At 33.4% G+C, this 23,456-nt stretch overlaps 1 protein-coding gene across 1 annotated transcript in view; it reads right to left on the reverse strand.

Annotated features, from left to right (window-relative positions):
* The window catches only part of LOC102228376 (contactin-associated protein-like 4), an 85,614-nt gene that overhangs the window by 16,538 nt on the left and 45,620 nt on the right, over positions 1-23,456 (reverse strand). The window contains exons 10-16 of the mRNA XM_023340179.1: positions 20,451-20,622; positions 16,034-16,140; positions 12,640-12,759; positions 12,350-12,550; positions 10,054-10,216; positions 7,078-7,205; positions 6,229-6,399 (exon numbers count right to left, since the gene is read on the reverse strand). Of these exons, the coding sequence (XP_023195947.1) occupies positions 6,229-6,399; positions 7,078-7,205; positions 10,054-10,216; positions 12,350-12,550; positions 12,640-12,759; positions 16,034-16,140; positions 20,451-20,622 (1,062 nt within the window). The remainder of the gene's footprint in view (positions 1-6,228; positions 6,400-7,077; positions 7,206-10,053; positions 10,217-12,349; positions 12,551-12,639; positions 12,760-16,033; positions 16,141-20,450; positions 20,623-23,456) is intronic.

Genomic DNA, 23,456 nt, shown 5'->3' on the forward strand with positions numbered 1-23,456 from the left:
CTCGGTGGATGAAATGTAATAATTTACTCTAAAAAGAAGCTTCACAATAATTTGAAAATAGTTTTTGTTCTTCTTGGACTCAAAGCTGTAAAATGAGAGCATGATGTGTGTGAAGTAGAAATACTGTGAATGTTTCCATCATACAAACATACAACGGAGAAAATAATATAAAATACAATTAAATTATGAGTAAAAAAGTAATAAAAGTAGAAAAACAAAGTCATAATATTATGGGAATAAACTCGTATGATAATGAAGTCATGATAATATGAAAATAGCCATAATATTTGAAGAATAAAGTCATAATATTAAGAGAATAAACTTGAATAAACAGAATAAATCCAAAACAATGAGTATAGTCAAACTATTATAATATTTATGAGAAAAACATTGAGATAATAATAAAAGGGTAGAATTATGAGGATAAAGCCAGAATATTATAACTCGTAATATTTCAACTTTATTTTTTTACAACTTTATTCTCTTAATTTTATGACTTTATTCTTGTAACACTGTAATGTTATTCTTTCTTCTTGTAATAATCAAGTTTTATTAAGCAGCACATTTTGCTTTTTAAACATTTATTATCATATTTCTTTGCACTAGTTTAACTTTTTAGTGAATTTTAAGGACAGTTTTCTCTAATCTGACTCCAGATTGCACCATTTTTAATAAACGTTTTGGTTGGTTGTGTTCCTCCATCATGACATGGCGAACTGCCCGTCTGCTGACAGTACAGACGGACAGCTGGACTCAGATCTGTGGGCAGGAAGCAAAGAGACGCTGCTACCAACATGTTTCTGTGTGGATGAGGATCTGTGCATCAGCCAGTTCTAATTTAAATAAATCCAGTTCATTTATATTACGCTGCTTCACAACAGACGTCTGAAGGAACTTGCCAAGACGAACAGATTTAGTTTAACACTGAAACGTAAAGTCACTTTAATTTAATCATATAGAAAGACTGAAATGCTTTCCACATTTTAATGTAGTTAAAAAACTTTGTTAGATTGCATTCCTATGACGGAGTACTAGAGCCATGCAAAGAAAGTAAAACATTTAACACAAGAATAAAGTTATAGTATTATGACTTTATTCTCGTAATTTTGTTTACTTTATTCTCATAATAGTGACTTTATTCTAAAAATATTGACATTAAATAATAATTTAAATAATAACTAATTTAATCATTTAAATAATGACTTCATTCTTTCTTTTTTACTATATTCTCATAATAATATCTTTCTCATATTTACTAATTACAATAATAATTGAATAATTTATTAACTTAAATGATTTTATTCTCCTAATATTATTACTTTATTCTTGTAATTTTCTTTTCTCTTAGTATGGCCCTAAGACTCCATAATACATTCAAAATATACAAACATATGAGACTAATAAACATATTTAATGCTGACTTTTTATCATTGTCCAAGACAAAAACCGATTATCTTGCCTAAGTGCAGGATTTCCTTATATAAAACTACATTTATGATTGTGATTTTCATTAAATATGTCCTAGAGAAACAAAAATAAAAAAACATTTTTTTAGATGGGATGGAAAAGCCATATGCACTTAAAACACAAAGTAGAAAGCTTTTGATTTAGCTCCATTTTTCATGGATGAAAACTGTTTTTCTCTTCATGTTTATTCATGAAGTATCACATAAGTACTGTTCTCACAGCCGGTGAAGGCGGATGGATTGATTTGTTGATGCCGTTTTATCCGTCTGCTCTCTGCATTGCAGTTAAAGTCCCACATTCACTAATTTTGCCTCCTCAACCCGAGCGACAGGCCAGGACTCCTGGAGCATTTCGGATCCGTCCTTCTCTGCATGAAGAACTATTTCTGTTGTGGATCCCAGACTTTTAATACTGATCATTACTTCACTTATATGATGCAAAATTCACATTTTGCACATTTTTGTAATTCGGTTTGGGTTTTTACTGCTTTTAAAAAAAACATGCTGCCGTATTTTGGCAATAAATTAATGTTTTTTGGTGTCTGGAATCATGAATCATTTCAAAAACCTTCCAAATGTAACATCACCAATCAGCAGCCACTGTGACCCTTCACCTAGTAACCCCGGAGCCGCTCAGCCCGTTACCTAGCAACCCCAGCGGAACTCTGCCTGTCGCCTAGCAACCCAAGCAGAGCTCCAGCACATTTGGTCTGCTAGTTTTATCACAGTCTGTTCTGGTTTGCTCTGCTTCCACAGAACCAGAACCAAACATGGAGAAACAGCATTCAGCTTCTATTCACCATAAATCTGGAACAAACCTCCAGAAAACTGCAAATAAATAATGAAATCACAATATTACGAGAATAAAATCATAATATTGCAAGAATAAAGACATATGTGAATAAAATCAAAATTATACGAGAAAAAAGTCGTAATAATATGAGAATAGTCGTAATAAAGTCAAAATAATGAGAATAAAGTTGAAATATGACATTATTCTGATATTATTTTGACTTTAGTCTCAATATTATGACGATAAAGTTGAAATAATACGAGAATAAAGTCACATTATGACTTTTTTACAGTTGCCTTTGATTAATGCAAATTGAACGCTGATCAATATAATTGACGGACATTTGCTTGATGATTATAATAAAGAAATTTGACAAAAAGTCATGTTTATTGCTTGTTTCATAACAAGCAATAAACTTGTTATGAAAGTTTACAGTGAACATAAAAATGACTTTTTTATGTTTTCATGACAGAAAATAAATCCTCTGATCTGCCTTGTTGTGGTTGAAATGTGCTACATAAATAAACATAACTTGACTTACAATGGCTGCTGGAAAAGACTAGTGTTTTGTTGTTGACTTAACATCCAGAAGCCACTTGCTGCATTCTGGTTAGTTGTGCAGGAGGCTCCACTTCTGCTTTTCACAAACGCAAAGTTGTATAATTGCACAACTGTTTGCAGCCATTTTCAAATGTGAAAGATGTAACCAGCAGCAGTTTATTTGGATTTAAAGTGACAGACTCCCTAAAACATCTTATTCTGAAAGAATCTCAAAATTAGCAGAAATGATAAAACTAAAATCTCAATATGTAAGAATGACTTTGTGGAGAAAACTGTAATGAACATGTTTTGTATAGACCTATCTTATACTCCCATCACTTGGGGAAACAAAAGCCGAGAGTTAAAAAACTGCCACTCTCTTGTTCTAGTTGAGAAACCATAGGCTGCTGTAGGACTGAGATAAGAATGAAAACACGCACAAGCAAGCACTCTCAAGGAATCATAACCTCATTTGGAAACAGCTGTCTGGCTCCAGTCATGTTATGAGTAATAATGATTCAGAGACATCTTAACTCCAGCTGTCACGATAACAACGCAGTGCAACGAAAACCTGCGTGCTCTGAGTTAACAATGAGTCTTCTTCATGGAGCAGCAGCAGCGTTCGACTCAATCTGTCTATTTCTGCAAGCCAGCTGCACTTTTGCTCACATGCCGAGTGAATTTCCAAGATTTAAGATCAACACATGAAGAAGTTTATATACAACTTAATGCATCCAGTATGGGGTGAAACACTCATTTTTTGTTTAGGCCCATATCCAAATCAGGTGGTGTTTTTTTGTAAATAATGATAAATAATGATTTATTTCCCAAGAAAAAAAAAAAATTGTAAATAATATAATACATATGTGTATTACATATGTAATACATATGTAATCGTGGGAGGAATTACATGTATTACATGTGTTACATATAATACAGATTATATGTAATGTGTTTTTTATGTAACATAATACCTATTATATTACATATAATATATGTATTATATACATTATATATATACAGTATATACATTATATATATACACATATATATATATATATACATACTGTGTATATATATATATATATATATATATATATATATATATATATATATATATATATATATATACAGGGGTTGGACAATGAAACTGAAACACCTCTCATTTTAGTATATACAGTATATATATACATATATATATATATGTGTGTGTGTGTATTATATGTAATATAATATCTATTATATTACATATAATGCAGAAATTATATGTAATACAATTTATTTGTTGGTTCTGGAGCTCCATATATTCATATGAATACCATAACATAGTTTTAATGACAAATTTCTGATAATTATTGAGTCGGTAAACAATATATTTCATTGAACTGAGAAAAGGAGTAGGATTAAATTAAAGTGTTCACTTCTTCCTGCTCCTTTTCCAACAGGAATGTTTTGTTAAGCTACATTGGTTTTGGTTATGTGTGAAAGATTTTTTGTTTTTTAAAAAACTGAATGAAATAAATAACTGAATGAATGAAAATGGAATCCGGCGATCAGTAGATATCAGATTTAAAACACAGCCTTACATATATCTGACTGTGGGGAACAGAAGAGAGTTTTTTGCTGGGATCGGTATGAAATTACAGAATGGGTCCCCGACTGTGGGGACTCCTGCGTCTTTTACGATCCAATACATCATCTACGAGCTCTGCAGAAAAATTCCACCATGAGTTTATCCTGGGGCCAACAAAAACCCCAAAACGAGTCAAGAATGCGGAGCAGAACGGCAAGAAAAGGAAAGACAAAACCACAAATGCAGCAAAATCTGCTATGCACACTTTAAATATCCAATGGTTTATTGAGAAGGGGATGTGTGCAGCTAAACGCTTCATGAGAGGGAGTTTCTGCATTTATAGCATGTTTTGTCAGCAAAAAGCTAACTATCCCCCGGAGTCAGAGCTCTTCAGTTTTATCTTTTGCAATTAGGGATCTTTGGTTTCAGCTAAATCAATTGAAACGTGACACGGAGGCCTCAGGCATGACATAATCAGCTGCTTCTTTTCCCTAAATGCTCCAATAAAAAAGCTTAAAACAGGACAAATATTTTTGGTAGTTTGGGAGGATGTTCTGTATTTGTGAACTCCAAGCTGTGGCATTTTAGAGTCCACAATATTCAAATCACAAGATATCAGAAATGTATGACTGTTTTTCAATGTGTACATACAGTACCAAAACTGCTGCATCTACACTGCAAAAATAGAAAATATTACCAAATATTTTTGGTCCAGTTTCTACACTCTCAGACAACTTACAAGTAATTTTTCAGCAAGATACAAGAACTTGTTTTATATGGAGCTAAATTGGAACCATAAAATTTGGTCAAAAGAAAAAACCCACTTGAATCTGAAAAGTAGGTTTGACCATTTTTTTCAGTTTTGAACTTTATTTTTCAGTTTTATTTATCTTTTCTTTTGAACAAACCTTATGGTTGCTATTTAATTACAAAGTTTTATGTCAATAATTTGCCCATCTGGCAGATGATTTTACTCTTTACTTTTGTCTTGTTTGAAGTGAAAAAATCTATTCTCTGCTGTTTACACTGCAAAAATGCAAAAAAGTTTATAGTGCAAATATCTTAGTACACTTGAAATAAGACAAAACTAATTTACAAATAACTTTTCGGCAAGAAATAGGCGCTTGTATCATATGGAGCTAAATTGAGGCCAAAAGAAAAAATCTTGAATCGCAAAAGTAGTTTTGAACATTTCTTTTCCCCTTTTCAAATGTTTGTTCACTTTCAATTCTTTTTTTTTTAGTTTTAAAATAAATTCTCATTGTTTTTTCTTCTGAACAACGTTTATGGCCTCAATTTAGCTCCATAGTTTGACGTCAACAATTCCTTTTTATTTATGAAAATTCCTAGTTCCACTGGCAAGAAGATCATATATTTTAGTAAAAAGTTGGTTTTGCCTTATTTCAAGTGTACTAAGATATTTGAACTACAAACTAAACCAAAAATATTTGGTAAGATTTTGTGTTTTTGCAGTGCAGAGCCTTTTGAATACTGAATATTGCACTGACAGCACTGTCTGCCTTATTTTATAAATTTTCATTGTTAACTCTAGAAAAAAATCAGAAAAAAGGAAGAAAGCAGCAAATACTTATGTAACTGAGGACATTTTGGTGAGTCAACACGGGTGGCTCAAGTTTTCTTTCTTCAACTTGTGCGTTGAACTTTAACTCAGAAGAAAGTAAGCAAGCAGAGAAGACCTTTCCTCCTCTGCAGTTCGATATTAAAACACCTGATTGCGAATCCTCTCAAGGGTTGAGCTCCAGAATAACGATCAGAGCTGCAGACTGTGTTCAGATGGAAAACAACACAAACCCTTTTGCAGAACAAGACAGCAAAAACATTGAGACGTCACTTACACCTGAGCTCTATTCGAATGAAGTCCTTGATGCCGAGGTTTTCAAGGAAAAGCCCAGAGGAAGACGTGGTCTTAAACAGATAGGAGATGTCTGCGTTCAGCTCTCCATGAAAGGTGGGGAAGTGAAGGTACGACGTCTCCTTGTCAAAAAACGCAGCATTCCAGAAGTTTTCTGCAAGAAACAAACAGTTTTCTGTTCCCATCTAGAAAAACTGAGGTACAACTTTCTTTTTTTTTTTACACGAGTGTCGCATATATCACATTGGAATAAAGCTCATTAAAGAGAAAACTCATTATGAGGGGTGTGTAATGGAAACCATGTAGTAAACAAATGAACCAACTGTTCGGCTAATTAGGCGAGGAAAAAAGGCACAACAGCAGCTATGCTATCCCATTTATGTTGATTTATCTTTAGGCATTTATTTACTAACTCATTAAACTTAATGGAGAAATTATAAGTATTCATCACAAGTAAAATATATCACCTAGTTTAATTTATTTTACATTTTCTATTGATAGTTATTATTATGTAGCATAAGGGAGCCATATTTTAGCGGGCTGTCTGCTAATTAGCAAGTTTAATTTGCTGCAGTGGAAAAAAAAATGGAACATGGAAAAAAGAAAGAAGAGAAGATGAAAAAAAAACACATAAAAAGAGGGAAAGAAGAAAAAAGAAAGGAAAATTAGGAGAAAGATAGAAATTCAAACAAAAAAAAGATAAAAAAAGAGAAAAGATAGAAAAACACTTTTACTGGAGTTAAAATATGTTGAAGTAGTTACTAAGTATAATGTTTGGGTCCCGCCTCTGCCCGCGCCCCAGCCAGTTCTGAGGCCACGCCCCTGGACTTACTGTCTCCATGGCAACGGAGAGCCCCCACCCTGTAGGCAGCCTCTGAACCCGGACGGTGAATGTCTCCCAGCACCAGCGACCGGACTGGGAGGCTCTCCTTATGGGTCAGAAGGTCAGAGTCCTCAGTCCTGACAAGGAAGAAGAGAAACAGAGAGCAGCAATCAGAAGTACACTGCAAAAACAGAAAGACTTAACAAGTAATTTTAGTCTAGTTTTAGTGCAAATATCTACACTTGAATTAAGACAAAACTTACAAGTAACACATAGGAGCTTGTTTTAAGTAAATAATTTCTTAATATTGATGAAAAAGTAATATTATTTCACTATTGAACTGCAGAGGAGGAAAGTAAGTACACTAAGTACAAGTTGAAGAAAGAAAACTTTAACCAGTTGGGCCAACTCAACAAAAATGTCCTCAGTATTTAAGAGTTTTCTGTTTTCCTCCTTTTTCCTGCTCTTTTTTGTACAGTTAACCACTATAATTATTGAATAAGGAAGCCATTGCTGTGTCTGTGCAATATTCAATATTCAAAAGGTTCTACACTGCAAAAACAGAACATTTTACCAAGTAGTTTTTGTCTAATTTTGAGTGAAAATATCTCAGCACACTTGAAACAAGATCAAATTAACTGACAACTTTTCAGCAAAATATAGGAGTTTGTTTTAGTAAATAATTGCTGAAGGTTGAAGAAAAAGTAGTACACTGCAAAAACACAAACACTTACTAAGTATTTTTGGTCTATTTTAGTGCAAATATCTTAGTACAGTTGAAATAAGACAAAACTAACTTACATGATATATAGAGTAGCACGTTTTATGCCAATAATTCCTTAATATTGATAAAAAGTACTGGCTCTATTGGGAGATTATTTCACTTATAACAGGGGAAAAATCTCTTGTTATAAGTGAAAAAATCTGCCAATGGAACTAGAATGTTTTTTAAATAAATATTGAAAAATTATTCACTTAAAACAAGCTCATACGTCTTCTTGAAAAGTCACTTGTGAGTTAGTTTTGTCTTATTTCAATATCTGCACTGGAAACTAAAACAAATATATTTGGTAACAAACTTTGTGTTTTTGCAGTGTAATAAGAAAAGGTAAAAGTTTTCCCACAGAAAGTCAAACTAAGCTAAAAAAGTGGAAGAAATTACGTTTGGAAAGCAAAAACTCTGCTTTGACTAGTCATTTGTTCTCACAGGGTTAGTTGAGGATGTGCTGACTGAAAAAAAAAAAATTTCAGCTGACACAACGTCTTATGATGTTATGTTATGTGTTAGCTTAGTGATTCATTTGCACATCCAAGCCAACTGTTCTGTTGCTGCAAAACACAAGAATGAAATAATGTGGGATTTGATCTGATAATATACTGGCAGCAACAAAGTGAAGCAAAATTTAACAACAGGAGATAATCTGGGATGAGATTATTGTTCCTGGAATAGAAGAATCCTCAAATCAGAAAGTAATTTATGAGTTTAAAAGTTTCAGGAAACACTTTTGTTATCAAAACTGTTTCTGTTTGGGCAGAACATTAAGATTAAACAATGAAGTTACTGAAATGGTTTCATCCAGTAGTGGGCAAACAGCAAAATCTGCGGAGGCGTTAATAATGGAGCCATTTTTTCTGTTTAGCAATTTAGCTAACTTTAGCACATTTCATATCTGCTAATTACATACATACCGGTTAAATTCTAAGGTGGTAATTATTTGTCTGTTTTGTAAGTTAAGTAAGTTTTGATTAATATTTCTTCTGTTCAAGTAGACATTTATATTCATGCTTTTATTTTGAAGGACATGAAAGCTGTTCATTCGTCTCTTTTTTCCCCAATAACTTTATTTAAAACAAGAAACTGATAATATAAAACATAAACTAAAGAGAACAATATATAAACATAAATGCAATGTCTAAATGTATTTTATAACATTTAGATTTTAATGTCAAAGTTCAATTAATTCTTGAGCGGTTGCAGTCTGGTGATTAGCTTCTGCTATGTGTTGACCATATAAGTGTGAAATTTTACATTTTGAAAATAAATTTGTCTTAATGGAAACTAAATAACCTTGAAAAATGTCAAGTTTTTTGATAAAAAGTTGTTTTCTCGGTTGTGTCAAAATTGGTTTATTTCAAAAACTGCAACGGAAACACTTTTTTTTTTACATCACGAGTCACATGATCTACAACTGGCTGTTACTACTTGAGGAAACCACAAAGAAGATGACAGGAAGTAGTTGGGGGATGATGATATGTCATGTTTTTAATAATTTATTGCGTGAAGAAACTTATTCACGTGTGATTTTAATTGAGTTTCTTATTCAATGGAATCACTGCAAAAGCAAAATTAGTTTTTTTCAACATTGGGGCACATTTGTAATGGAAACACAGCTACTGTAATGCTTTACCATTATCAGAACTAATGTTAATAATTAGTGCCTTGGAGTTAGCTGACTCTGTAGTTAGCAGTACCCACCACTGGTTTTACTTTAAAAAAACCTTCAAGAGAAACTCTTACAGGTCTAAAGACAACTTTTAAGGAGCTGCATTTCCTACGTGTACAAAACTTTGTCAATATTCCGCTAATGCCAAAAAACCACACAATTTTGCAATTATGATGTTTGCATTAAATAAGAAACGCAACTAAAATCACATGTGAATACGTTAGTTCACGAGATAAGTATTCAAAAAGCCTGCTCTGCCATCATCCCCTAACCACTTCCTGTCGTCTTCTTCGTTGTTTCTGCCAGTAGTAACATCTGGCTTTTGATTATGTGATTCATGTGAAGCAAAAAAGTATTTTCATAGCAGTTTTGGAAACATAAACCAATTCTGATTACCAAAAAAACCACATCATCCCAGCACAAAAATATTTTATCAAAAAGTCAGAATATAATTTTTAATTGGCATGTTCCTATTAAGTGAATTTAATTCCAAAATGTCTTATGATCAATAGAAATGCAGCTGCAGAATAATTCGGCGTACCATAGGTCATAGTCAGCATCACAGTTGCAGTAGAAGCTCGAGTCGAGGCAGTTGTCCTGCAGACCACATGCGCACTGCTGGCTGCCGGGCAAAGCTCTGCCCCAAAAGTTCTGGATCTGACCCGAAGCCGGGCCGCCGACCCACCAGCTGAAAGGAGTCCCATCTAAAACAAAAACAAAGCAGACATCACTGGTTCACATGCAGAAAAATAATGGAATAATTTACATTTATTTAATAGTTTAACATTTTTAAATACAGATAAAAGATATTAATTTAAAAAATTGTGATTTGATAAAAAAAAAAAAAAATTGTGATAGGAGTAAATTTTTTATAGGAAGAGGCAAAAGCCCAATGTTTGAAACAGAAAAAAATATGTGAAAACTTCTTTTTTCAGTTACAAAATAATTTGACAGTTTCAAATTTATTCTTTCCAGGTTATTTTTTTTCTTTTGAACAAACTTTATGGCCCCAAAGCAACTCCATATAGCTCCCCTGTATGAAGTAAGAATTAAACTGCGCTTTTGATTTAAGGTAGTGACTACAATGCATTGTTTCAACTTCTAGATTGTCATAAAACATTGTAGACTCTTAAACAGAGAAGACTAATAAACATTTTATATAAATTCCTTTGGAAGGTAGAAATGATGCAACTTTATTCCCCTAACGGATTAACGGATTCTGTTTTTAAGTTCACAGAGTTGGAAATTAAAGCAAATGAGCTCAGAAGACATCTGTTAGCAAGAAATGAGTTAAGTCACAGTAAAAACTCAGCTTCTCCCAACAAACACACACACACACACACACACACACACACACACACACACACACACACACACACACACACACACACACACACACACACACACACACACACACACACACACACACACACACACACACACCCTCTGATGCAATGCTTTTTGAACAACTAAAAAGAAACAAAGAGATTTACAAGGACATTTTCTTGGCATCAATGTAGTGCCACTGCTGTGTGAAAAGAGTCAATCAGTGACATAACATTTTCATTAATTCATGTTTTTTTAATTCTCCCCTAATTAACAGATTTAGCAAATGAATCTCTCCAATATGCATAAAATATTTACCCAAAGCAGCTTCTACTTGTCTTGTCTGCCAACACATGCAAGTCTTTAAGATTTCTGGCATTATTGGATTGCCTGCACTTCAAAAACAAAAAGTATTTCTAGTGTAAATATCTTAGTACATATGAAATCAGATAAGATTAACTTATAGGTAACTTTTTAGAAAGATAAAGGCACTTGTTTTAAGTTGATAATTCTTCAGTATTGTTACAAATTTTGAGTTTTCACTTATAAAATGACACTTTCTCAAGTTTTAGGTGAAAATATCTGCCAATGGAACTAAGTTTTAATTAATATACAAAATTTATTGCCTCAAATCAAGCGCCCATGTCTGGTTAAAATGTTACTTGTAAGATTTTATCTTATTTCCAGTGTGCTAAGATATAAAGACTAAAAAAAATAAGAAGCAAAATGGAGTAAATTTTTGCCAAAATACTCAGGAATTTGTTTGAGAAACCTTGGAGATTTCTAAACGTGAAAAGCTGAAAATCTGCTAAAAAAAAAAAACAAATAAAATTTTAAGATTAATCTCAGAAACTTTCTAGAAAAAAAATTCTGAGTTTGAAAAAAGAAATTAAATTACTTTAAACAATGTTCTGAGTTTCAAAAAATTATTCTCTAAATTAAATTTTTTTCTCACAATTTTTTGACTTTTCAAACTCAGAAATTTCAGTTTGTTTCCAGAAAGTTTCTGAGATTATTCTGAAATGGAGGTTTTGGTGAAAATTTACTCCCTTTTCATTTTTTGTTTCTTGAATAGAGGCCCTAACATTCTGCCGTAGATATCTGCATTATAAACTGGTCTAACCATATTGTGTAGGATTTGGTGTTTTTGCAGTGCATTTGAACCTCGACAGGAAATAAGTGCCGTTTTCTCCCCCTCAAGCTGATAAGAAGCATTTTGAGAAGAAGTTCATCAGACTCTGTGCTCTTTAATTCCTTCCAACAGCCTTCAGCTGTGTATTTAAATCCTCGTTTAATAAAAGAATAAAATCTGATGATTTCCAAAACAAGTAGGTGCTGTAAAGCGGCGGAGATAATAAGGAAGTGAAATTTAATTAATGTTTTAAATAGTAACTTAACGGACTAAATCAGCAGTTCCCTATACTCTGTCCTGGTTTCAGATATAGAAAAGCTTACTTTGCAAAGATGTTGCCTCCAGACATCTCTTTATTTTTTACTTTTCCAGATCTTACCCAGGCTGTTGGAGAGGCGGGACTTCCTGCAGTGATAGGAAAGCTCCTGCTCGCAGTGCTCTGATTGGCTGATGATGGCGGAAAGCTGCTTCTCTTCAGACGGATACAGGAAGCTGACGAAGTGTTGGTTAGTGTCAGCGGAGGCCTGGACTGGAGTCAGCTCTGTGTTATTATGCTGGATTATAATCCACGTCTGGTCCTCTGGAGGACACAAACCAGGAATAACGCAGCTTATTAAACGTTTGTGTGAAATGAAAAGAAATCTACATTTTTAATTATGTTTTTTTTACCTGTCATGTTGCAGTAAACGAGCTGGGGTTTGATTGGTCCGCTGCCGTCCACGTCGATGTGAAAGTGACCCGATGGGTCGCCTTTGTGTTTGTAGACCTCACACGACTGTTCGTATTTTGCTACGGAGAAAACATAACATAACGTTACAGAAAGGGATAAGGAACACTGAAAGGAAATTCTCACTTTTCTTAATATTCTAATCTTTTTTTATATACCACAATTTTGACTTTTTTTCTCCAAATTCTAACTTTTTTGCCCAAAATTTTTTACTTTTTCTTAGAATTATGACTTTTTTTTCGCAGAATTATTACTTTCTTCCCCAAATTCTGACTTTGTTTCCCCTCTCAAAATTCTGAGATTAAAGTCAAAATTGCAAACAAAGTTAATTTTATAACAGCTGTTATAATTTAGAGAAGTAAAATTTCTTCAAATCACTTTCTTTCAGTATAAAATTCATAAAGCTAACAAAATTTTGTTAAAACAAGTTTGTTCTTCATCCACTGAAGTTACTGAAAGTTTGCACAAGTAAAAGCACACTGCAAAAACAGAAAATCTTAGTATTTTCGGTCTAGTTTATAGTACAAATATCTCAATGTATTTAAAATAAGATAAAACTGACCTAGAAGTAGCTTTTCAGCAAATATAAAAGGTTGTTTTAAGTCAATAAATTCTTAATATTGATGAAATAGTTTCAGTTCCACTGGCAAATTATCTCATTTACAACACTGGATGCATGTTTTGTTATAAGTAAAATTAGTTTCCAATGGAATGAGTCATTTTTCCTCAATATAAATAACTTATTTACTTAAAACAAGCTTATCCTGCTGAAAAGTTATTTGTGAGTTAGTTTTGTCTCATTTCAAGTGTACTAAGACATTTGCACTAGAAACTAAACCAATAATACATGATACGATTTTGTTTTTGCAGTGCAGTAAAAAATACTCCTAAAAGTCTTTTATTGAAGAAAATTTAACTTTTTTCCCTAAGACTTGCTATCTGACTCTAAATGTGAATTTTTCCTCCTGCAACTTCCTGAAAAATCAGTACAATGCCCTTTCTGTGCCTACATGTGTATATTTAGTGCATTTTTTAGTTATAATTTAAATGTAAAAAAATTACCATCCAGTATTTTTTTCTCATGTTGTAATTTTACCTTTACATTTACAGTTTCTTATTGAGTGTTTTGAGTTTTGTTTGTAACTTTGTGTAACCCTGCCTGGTCACATTGCTGCTGTTACACCTGAATTTCTCTGAAAAATGGACAATAAATAATATTTCTGTTCTATTCTACACATTTGTTTTTCTGTTTCAAAGCTTCGCAGATACAGAAGGAACATTTAGCCCACTGTACTTCGATCCGTCTGTGACTTCAACACCGTCAAAACTACAATCCTGTAGATAAAAATATTAAATAAATATGATCGGTTTTGTTCTTTCAATGGGGAAAAAAAAGTATTTAAAGATATTCTTAGCACTTGAAAGTCTTTGGTACTTAAAAATATTATGAAAAAAGAAGCAGCATTTAGGAGCTGGGAATTGACACGGAGCTTTTCGGAGCGCTTTGAAGACAGAAGTGGGAGAAAATTGTGGCTTTCATCTCCAGCAGGATGCCGTCCCTTTGTTCTCTCCTCCGCTATCCCCCCGTGGAAAGGTGACATTTCATTCCTGCATTATGTATCACCAAGGATGATGCTATTTTTTGCTAAGAAGCAAAGTATAAAATTTAGAGCAAACTTATCTAAAAGTCTCCAAAGACCTGCAGGTAATGCATCACTATCGGTAGGTTTGCAAATGCATTTGTAAATAAAACATATATTTAAAACAAAATTATTTAACTATTCTGTAGAGTAAAGCAGTACAGAAACTCAATAAATCGATTTGTACTAATTATTTACAGTAGGATATCTGCAGGTGAATATAACAAGAAGAAATCTTTAAAAAGTTTAAATTAAACCAGATTGTAATTTACAAAGCATAATAAAGTTTCACCACTTTGTTTGGTCGATTCCCGAATGAACGGAGATAATTACAGGTTTTAAAAAATGGCATAAGAAGAAATGCACAGGAAAATTGACTGTTGAGGGACAGACTGTCTAATTAAAGTAATCTCAATAAAAACATGGCTGGGATAATAACAGTCTCTCTGTTCACATGGTTTGAAATATAAGAACAAATATTTATACATCAGCATTCATCATGAGTGTTTAGACAAATGTAGAGGAAGATGCAGATTGGAAGAATTCATTTTCTTTCTTTACATAAAAGAAAATTTTAAGTTTAGGTTTGAAAAGAAGATGCATCTTAAAGTATTTATTTTTAAACTATGCTTCGAATAAAGTAGAAAAAGAGCTAAAATATGACCACTCCCTTAAATGTTAATTCAATAATTTTCACTTTTCATGTAAAAAAAATGTATATATTAAAAAAATAAACACAAATAAAAAACATAATAAAATAATCCTAAATTATAAATAAAATACAATTATAAAAATTTAAATGACTAAATGATTTTCCCAAAACAAAATAAGAACAAAAATGCTTATGTTGAAAAAGTAAAAAAAAACCTAAGAAACATCCAGTTTTTTTTCTAGAAAATTTCAGAAATTTATCTAAACATTTTTGGGTATTTTCTAGCAAATGGCAGATTTTCAAGCTTAGCTGTTTCCAAGATTATTCTAGAAATCTTCTGAGATTAATCTCAAAATTTCTGAGTTTTTTTCTAGCAAATTTTCAACTTTTGGAAGAAAGAATTGTTGCGAGAAACTCAGAAATTTAGAGAATAATAATAATAATCTCATAAACTTCGGTCTCAGAAATATCCAAGTTTTTTTCCAGAGAATTTTTGATTGAACTGTAGAAAAATGTAGACATTTGGAAATTTCTGAATCTGAAAAGTTGAAAACCTGTAAGAAAGTCTGAAATTTTGACATTTCAGAAATTTTCTAGAAAAAACAAGAACATTTCTGAGCTCCAGAAGTCGAAAATTTGTGAGAGAAAAACTCAGAATCAAAATTTTGAGATTAATTTCAGAATATCTCTAAACAAAACTTGGAAATTTCTGTGTTTTAATAATGAAAAGCTTAAATTTTTTTTGGAGTCTACAAATATTTTGAGATTATTCTCAAAATTTGAGTTTCTTTGAGAAAATTTTTGACTTTTAAAACTCAGAAATTCACAAGGTTTTTCTAAAAAATTTCTGATTTCAATCTCAGAATTTCTGATTTTTGACAGAAATTTCCTCCAAAACGCCATTGTACGCGTTTTATTTTAAATATTTTTTTATATGAATGCAGAAGAACCTCAGTATTAGCATAAGACTGATTTCCTTTTTTACAGAGTAAAGTAAAGTTAATCTGCATTTTTCGCCGTTTCTCTTCCTGCTTCGACGCTTACAGCTGTGGCAGGTGGCTCCTCGGTAGCCGCTGTCGGAGCAGTTGCAGTGGAAGTTACTCCAGGACTGAGAGCATCTTCCTCCGTGTTCGCAGTGACTCGGCAAGCACCTGCAGGGCAGAAAACAGAAACTCGGTTTGAATCTTCAAACTTAGAAATTTCCAAGTTTTTTCTGGAAAATTTCTGAGATTAACCTAAAAATTTCTGAGTGTTTTGCCAAAATGTTCTCCTTTAAATTTCATTCTGTCTACAACAACCAAAAATGCCATTATAAGTGGATTCGGATTAAATGGGGACCAAAGTTGCAACATTTGTTACATTTTCAGCTGCTGTGGTTCTCTTTCTCACTGCAGTGTCAAACAAGCCAAACCCTTAGAAATTCTGTTCCCCTCCCCACCTGTGGGGGCGCTGCAACAAGAACTACTGAAAGAAACGACACAAAAACCTCTGATGACGACACTGAGTGCAACTTTCTTCTTTACGAAACGTAAACAAAAATGTAGTTAACCACAAAAATGTCAGATTTTAGTGGTTGGAGGATTTTTCTTTTGCCTTTAGCAAAAGACGACAAGTTATGTTCCCCGCTAGCGCTAGCTTAGCACGTTTGTTTTGGTTGCATTTACCCAGAATGCATTTAAAAGGTTTAAAAGACCTGAGAATGGAAAGGAGTTTCACCTTCCAGAAGGACAATAAGACAAAACAAACAGCTAAAGCTACAACCAGATGGTTTAAATCAAAACATATTTATAACTCTGAACAAAACCTAAACTTAATTCAGAAAAGAGCCCAAAATTAAGATTTTCACAAGTGTTATAACAGAAATGTTAAAAGTTGGAGGAAAATGAATATTTTTGCGAGGCACTGCGTAGCAAGACACAAACACCAGACTCCAAACTTCTCAACTTTGTTTAATGTTTTGTTTCAGAATCTGAGCTCAGAATGCGACTGGCACTGCTGACTTCATTCCCTGCAGAGCCGTTTGTGAGCTGCTGCCATTACATCTAATTACGTGAGTCAGGTGCAAGGTAATAGTTAAGTTTATTAAGGTGGGCTGTTGCAATTAATCACGCTTTAGCTTCATGCTAATGACCTAATTTGCATAAGGAGTCTATGACATACATTTAAACTTTTATTTCTTATGTATTGTTATGTCATTTCACATTCACAACCATTTATCGCGGAAACAAAGTTAATGTGTGATTTTAAATGTTTTTCTTATTAAATTGAAACACTGCAATTGCAAAATTGTTGTTTTTTGACATCATGAGAATACCAACAAAGTCTTGCTCACACTTGTAATAGAAACGCAGCTAAGGAAAAATTTTCTCTTTTTGTTCGTTTTGCTTTTTTGAAACAAACATAAATAATTGGTTTTAAATTTATCCAACCAAATGTAAAGAGCAAAGGGTCTAAAATGGTGGAAAAGAAAAGCAGAACATGTGGAAGGGAATAAGTGGGACTGAATGGAAAAAGGTTCTGACGTTCAGGAGGAAACCGGGACTTTTAAGTGGAACAGAGCAAAAATAGTGCTGGCACGTTTTCCTGCACTGCAGTTTTATGACCTCGATCTCTGATCAGAATTACCAATTTTTTATTTTTTCTTACATGTCAAATTTACCGAGCTTTTTATAAAAATATATAATTTTTTTTTCAAATACCTTTTATTTTCTTTTTAGAATCTGATAAAAGTGACCTCTGAGGTGAAAAACATAGTAATGTCATCAAAAACACACATTGCAGTTAGCAAAAAAATAAAAATAAAATAAATAAAATGTTTTGGAAAAACAGACTTTTTTGTGTTTGTGAGAGAAAAGAACAAAGTCAGTAATTCATCTTTTTTCTGCACACTTGGCATGTTTTAGCTGCGACCTTGCAGAGAGTTTGAAAAATGAATCACAAAACAGAAACAACGTCCATCATGTGACTCGGATTTTTACTTGAAGTCTTTTCTTAAAGGATCAAAGTTCAGATTTTTTTTTCTTACTTCAGGTCATTACAATTTAAAACAAATCAGAGATGTGTGTTTAATTTTCCCTTAGCAATTCTTTTTACTTTAGTTTAAGGTAATACTATATACACCTTTATTAAAAAAAGCTATTAAAATACGAGTTGTTTTTTGGCTGACATTTAATTAGCAGTGCATTAGACAACATGGCCAACATTACTGCTAGAAGCTTAAAAAACTGACAAATAATATTTATTTTAGTAATTGGTTATTCTACCAAGTATTATGACAGATGCTGGAAATTAGGCGTGGGCATTTATCATATCGTTTATCATTCATCGTGATCAGATGTTCATTTATTGTTGTCACAATAAATTCCAATTAGTTATGTTTAAAGCCCCCAAAACTGTCCTTATTGTCAGGATTGAAAGATTCACAATTTTTCCACAGTTTGATAAATAAAAGCATCAATAAATAGAAATAAATTTTAAAATGAAGTTATGGTGATTAGTAAGTCTGTTGCAATAAGCAATAAATCAATTATTCGCCAATTAAAACAATCTAGGTAATCACCACCTATTATTTTTCTTACGTCTCTCTCTCTCATGCGAGCTTAGTGCTCTTGGAGGCCCCTGGTGGTGCGGAGGACATAGGCGCAGCGGCTTGACTCGCATATTCTTTGGTAATGTGACCTCAAAGGGCAACGCGTACAGTCTGTTTACCAAATAATTGTGTTTAAAAATAATAACAGATAAGTGGCTTCAGACCGAATAACTAAAAAAAACCCAACAAAAACTGAAGATACAGATGGAAAGAAAACAAGGAATATTCATATGAACAGAATAATTATTGCCTTATCTGGTTTTTTCATATCAGGTTGTAAATATTAAGATAAATACAAGGTCAATTTCAAATCATTTGTCAAATGGGTTAAGTGTTCCTCAGCGTGAAGAGGTCTGAGAAACACTGATCTAGATTTATGCAAAATTCAGAAGATTAGAAACTAATTTCCATCAGTGTGTCCCGCCTTTAGGGTGATTAACGTTTTACACGCGCCTCCATCATGCTGCAGTGTTAGAAAATAAAAACTTTCTGCTCAGGTTTGACTCTAATCTCTCCTGGATTACTGAACTTCCAGGTCTCCAGTCTTCTCGGTTTCTATCATCGCCTCCGGCTGAAACAGCGCAGCAGCTTTCCCTACATGCTCACTGTCACTGGTGCATTCTGGGAAGACTTTAAGCTATGGCAGCTGAGAATCCAGGGCAGGAGGGAAGACGTGCTTTTCTGTTTGAGTTTCTGCTGCTCCTGTTCAGGGATTCGCCGTCTCGTCTCTCTTTTATTCACAAAGTGGTTCAGCTCAACATGCAGGGCATTAAAAGTGCAGCTGACTGACCAAAAGACTCCCAGAACACACTTTGCTCTGGACAAAGTTGTATGTGTTGAGTTAAAACTACATTTTTCTTACTTCCTAACGGTGAAACTATTTCTGTTTTATGTAAATTAGATTTTAGAAAACTATTTCTATGTCCAGAATGCCTGAAGAATTTAAGAACCTTTAATTATTTGCTCCAATTTTAGAGGTTTACATACACTAACATTACTACGCCTTTAAACAAACCCATTCTGCTGCAAGTTGGCTCAATTTTGACGCTCAAGACGTAACCGGTAAAATCCGGTTTAGGATTTTCAAAATAAAAGATCCGGAAGTAGTTCATTATTTCTTGCGCAGCCCGGTACCAATTGGTCCGCGGACCAGTACCGGCCCGCGGACCGGTGGTTGGGGACCACTGTTTTAGAGTACTTGAAATAAGACAAATTAAAAATAATTGAGTTTCAAAATTTTTCAGTTTCAAAATATTTTGTTTTGAAAAAACTTTATGGCACCAATTTAGCTCCATAGATTTACGTGAACAATTCCTTAATATTGATGAAAAATTCTAGTTACACTGGCAACAAGCTCTTATTTTTTGCTGAAGACTTAACTTGTAAGTTAGCTTTGTTTTATTCTAAGTGTAATAAGATATTTGCACCAGAAATTAAACAAAATAATCGGTAAGACTTTGTGTTTTTGCAGTGTAGTACTTTTTAAAATCAATATAAAGAAATTATCAACCTAGAACATGTTCTTACATCTTGCTGAAATATTATTTGTAAGTTAGTTTTGTATTTAAAGTACAATAAGACATAGTTGGAAAGATTTTGCATTTTTGCAGTGCAGTCCATTAAAAATTAAGTTTATCCAAGTTAAGTTTAAGTTGTCATGTTAAATAAAAGCAAATAAAAAAAGATTAACCAACTTAACCTGATTACAAATCAATTTTTTTAGGTTGGAACTCCATTCTCTTTTTTAAGTGCACACTAAGATATTTATACTAGTAACTAAACAAAAAAGTACTTGGTAATATTTTGTGTTTTTGCAGTGTGTTCATCTGGAATCAGCACAGGGAAAACTGTTCAAACTTTAGCTTTACAAACCTGTCAATGATGCCACACATATCAATCTTCAGGTCGCCGTAGTTTCCCAGCCGTCTTTCCTGCACTTTTATCAAATCGACCGTTTGGCCGTCCAACTTCAAGAGACGCATGCATCCCTGAAACCCCTGAATCGGGTTTCTGCAGCCCAGCCCGCCTCTCTGAGCAGGACAGCCTGAAGGCACAAACACAAATGAGCTGGATGGTAAGAGAAACATGTGAGCAGGAAAAAAGGCATAAAATAGTGATGATTTGTAGTGTTTATTAACAAAGAGGTCAAACTAACTTTGTAGTTTCTGATTGAAAAAAATGAATATTTCTGATATGAACTCATGTGTAGCCAAAAAAGTAAATATTGAGCCTTTAGCTGCGTTTCTATTGGTCATATAATTGAACAATTAGAAATTTCACAATTAAATTTGCCTCATGATAACAGTTTCAAAAAAAACTGTTGTTTTTTGATAAAAAGTTCTGAAAGTAGGATGAGGTGTTTGTTTTTGGCTGTATCAACATTGGGTTATTTCGCAAAACTGCAAAGAAACACTTTTTCTACAACCGGATGTTACCACTGGTGCAAACCATGACAAAGAACACAACAGGAAGTAGTTGGAGGATGAGGATTTTAACAAATTCTCATATGAAGACACTTATTCACGTGGAATTTTGATTGCATTAATTGGAAACACCGCAATTGCAAAATTGTGTTTTTTCGACATTAATGAAATGTTGGCAAAGTTTTGCAAACATTTGTAATGGAAACGCAGTAACCACTGAATGTGAAAGCTTCACTACATCTGGTTGCTGATCACGTGGCTCTTAATGCGAAAAAAATGTTTCCATTGCACTTTTGCAAAATCCATTTATTTAAATAAATTTTTATCAAAAAATGGCGTGTCACTAGCTTAGCCATTGCCTCCCTTTGCAATTTCAGCAAATTATAATCTTGTTTTACCAGCTGTGTTTCCATTACAATTGTGCTCAAAACTTTGATGATATTCTGCAAATGTCAAAAAAATATAATTTCACAATTGTGGTGTTTCCATTAAATAAGAAATACGATTAAAATCACATGTGAAGAAGTTTGCTCATGCAATAAGTCATTAAAGAAACACGCTGCGCCATCATCCTCCTACCACTTCCTGTCGTCTTCTTTGTCATTTCCTCCAGTAGTAACATCCAGTTGTGTGGAAAAAAAATTCCATTGCAGTTTTGTAAAACAAACCAATTTCAATATGGTTGAAAATTCCCCTTATCCTTGTGTAAAAATGTTTTCACAAAAAACTTGAATTTTTTCGAAACTGGCATGTTTCCATAAAGCAAATTTATTTTTGTAATTTCACTCCTGGATATTACGGTTAATGGAAATGCAGCTATTTTCTGAATTGCAGAACTATACTCATATCGTTGAGAAAGACCAGCTTTTTTTCTACGTTGACAAATAAAAGTGTCACATAAAACCAAAGTAAGACACATTGATGTTTGTGGTGATAATGTTAAAAAGTGCAAAGCAAATAGATGCACAGTAAAATTCCCAGAAAGCAACATCATAAGGTGAAAGCTAAACGGTTACATCTTTGTTGCAGTGTGATTTCTGATCATAAATTGTATATTTTGTGTTCCTGAACAAGTTTAGACTTTATCCTGCTGCCTGAAAATCCATTTAATTGCCATATCAAGCAACTGCAGAGAGAGCTGGTACAAAAACTCTGACATGTCAGCAACCCTGGAATCTTCTTCCAACTTTAAAATCACCAAAATGTCGCTTCAGCCTAGAAGAGACTATTTGTGATGGATCTCTTGCATTTCGAGGATTGTTTGTTGTCTTTTGAGGATCCTCTACAAAAAAGTGTAAAATCAAACCGATATTTTTCTCTCTCTGTTGTGTTTAATTCAAATTATGCAAGCACTTCATGAATAACTGTCTTATTTTATTAGCTGGTTTCCCTCAAACACCTTTCCTATTATCTCTGCCTGTGGGATGTGTTTTTTCGTTAGAGTCCTCTCTGCCTCCAGGCACAAGAAGAGTCTTATCCTGTGTGGGAAAAAAAAGCTACGTGTATTATCCTTCAGAGATTTACGCTTTAGGTTTATCCTGGATGATGACACAGAGTGGCCAAATACAGCGACTTCGCTGCAGGCTCTGCGCTGCTCCAGTTAAAGACGGGCTGTCAGGAACACAGTTCAGCAGAAGAAAACAGAAGAAGAAGAAGAAGTGAATAAGATGACACACTGCTCTGTGTCACTTTCAATTTTAGAAACATAGAAAGAGAAAAATGGCAAATTTCAAAGAGACATGTTACACTGAGTTAGGTGGAAAGTAAATACCTCTTCATTTACGATTTATGAGTTAAATGATGGTCCAAACACATACAGCATATTTACCAGCTGTAAATAATTGGAACTCCTCCCAGGTTAATCAATAACTGTTTAACACTTAAAGTACATTATTATTATCCATTTGGCTGTCTACACTATCAAATAAATATTGATAAACTGTAACTTAGAGTCTCATACTCCCCTCCGAAACTGCTGCACTCATTTGTAAAGGTGTGTAAAACATTCATTTAATGTTCAGTAATCATTAATTCAGTGGAAAGAATGAAGTGCAATCTTACAGTATGGATCCGTCGCATGTTATTGTTTACATCATGAAATCTGGCAGATGGGCACAACGCTGGAGGGCAAAAAGCTGATTCTTTTACATGTCTTCCATAACCGCGGTGGAACGACTCTGTTAACTAAATGAAACCCGGAGATGAAGGTATTATTAATTTTGTGCTTCGCTCCTCAGCAATGTAAATATAAGGCAGAAAAAATGTTAAAGAATAACTGAAATACACTTTTTTCCCTCACTCCCTGTGTCGGCTATGCTACACACAGACCTGTTGCTATAGCAACCGACAACAACGCCACTGTACCTATTTATCAAGAAAGCACTCAAACATTTCCCACACAAAGAACAGCTTCATTTTTGCAATTATTAATAGGTGATCGCTGTGGTAGCTTAGC

The sequence above is a fragment of the Xiphophorus maculatus genome, chromosome 9, assembly GCF_002775205.1.
Source record: "Xiphophorus maculatus strain JP 163 A chromosome 9, X_maculatus-5.0-male, whole genome shotgun sequence".
Lineage (NCBI taxonomy): Eukaryota > Metazoa > Chordata > Actinopteri > Cyprinodontiformes > Poeciliidae > Xiphophorus > Xiphophorus maculatus.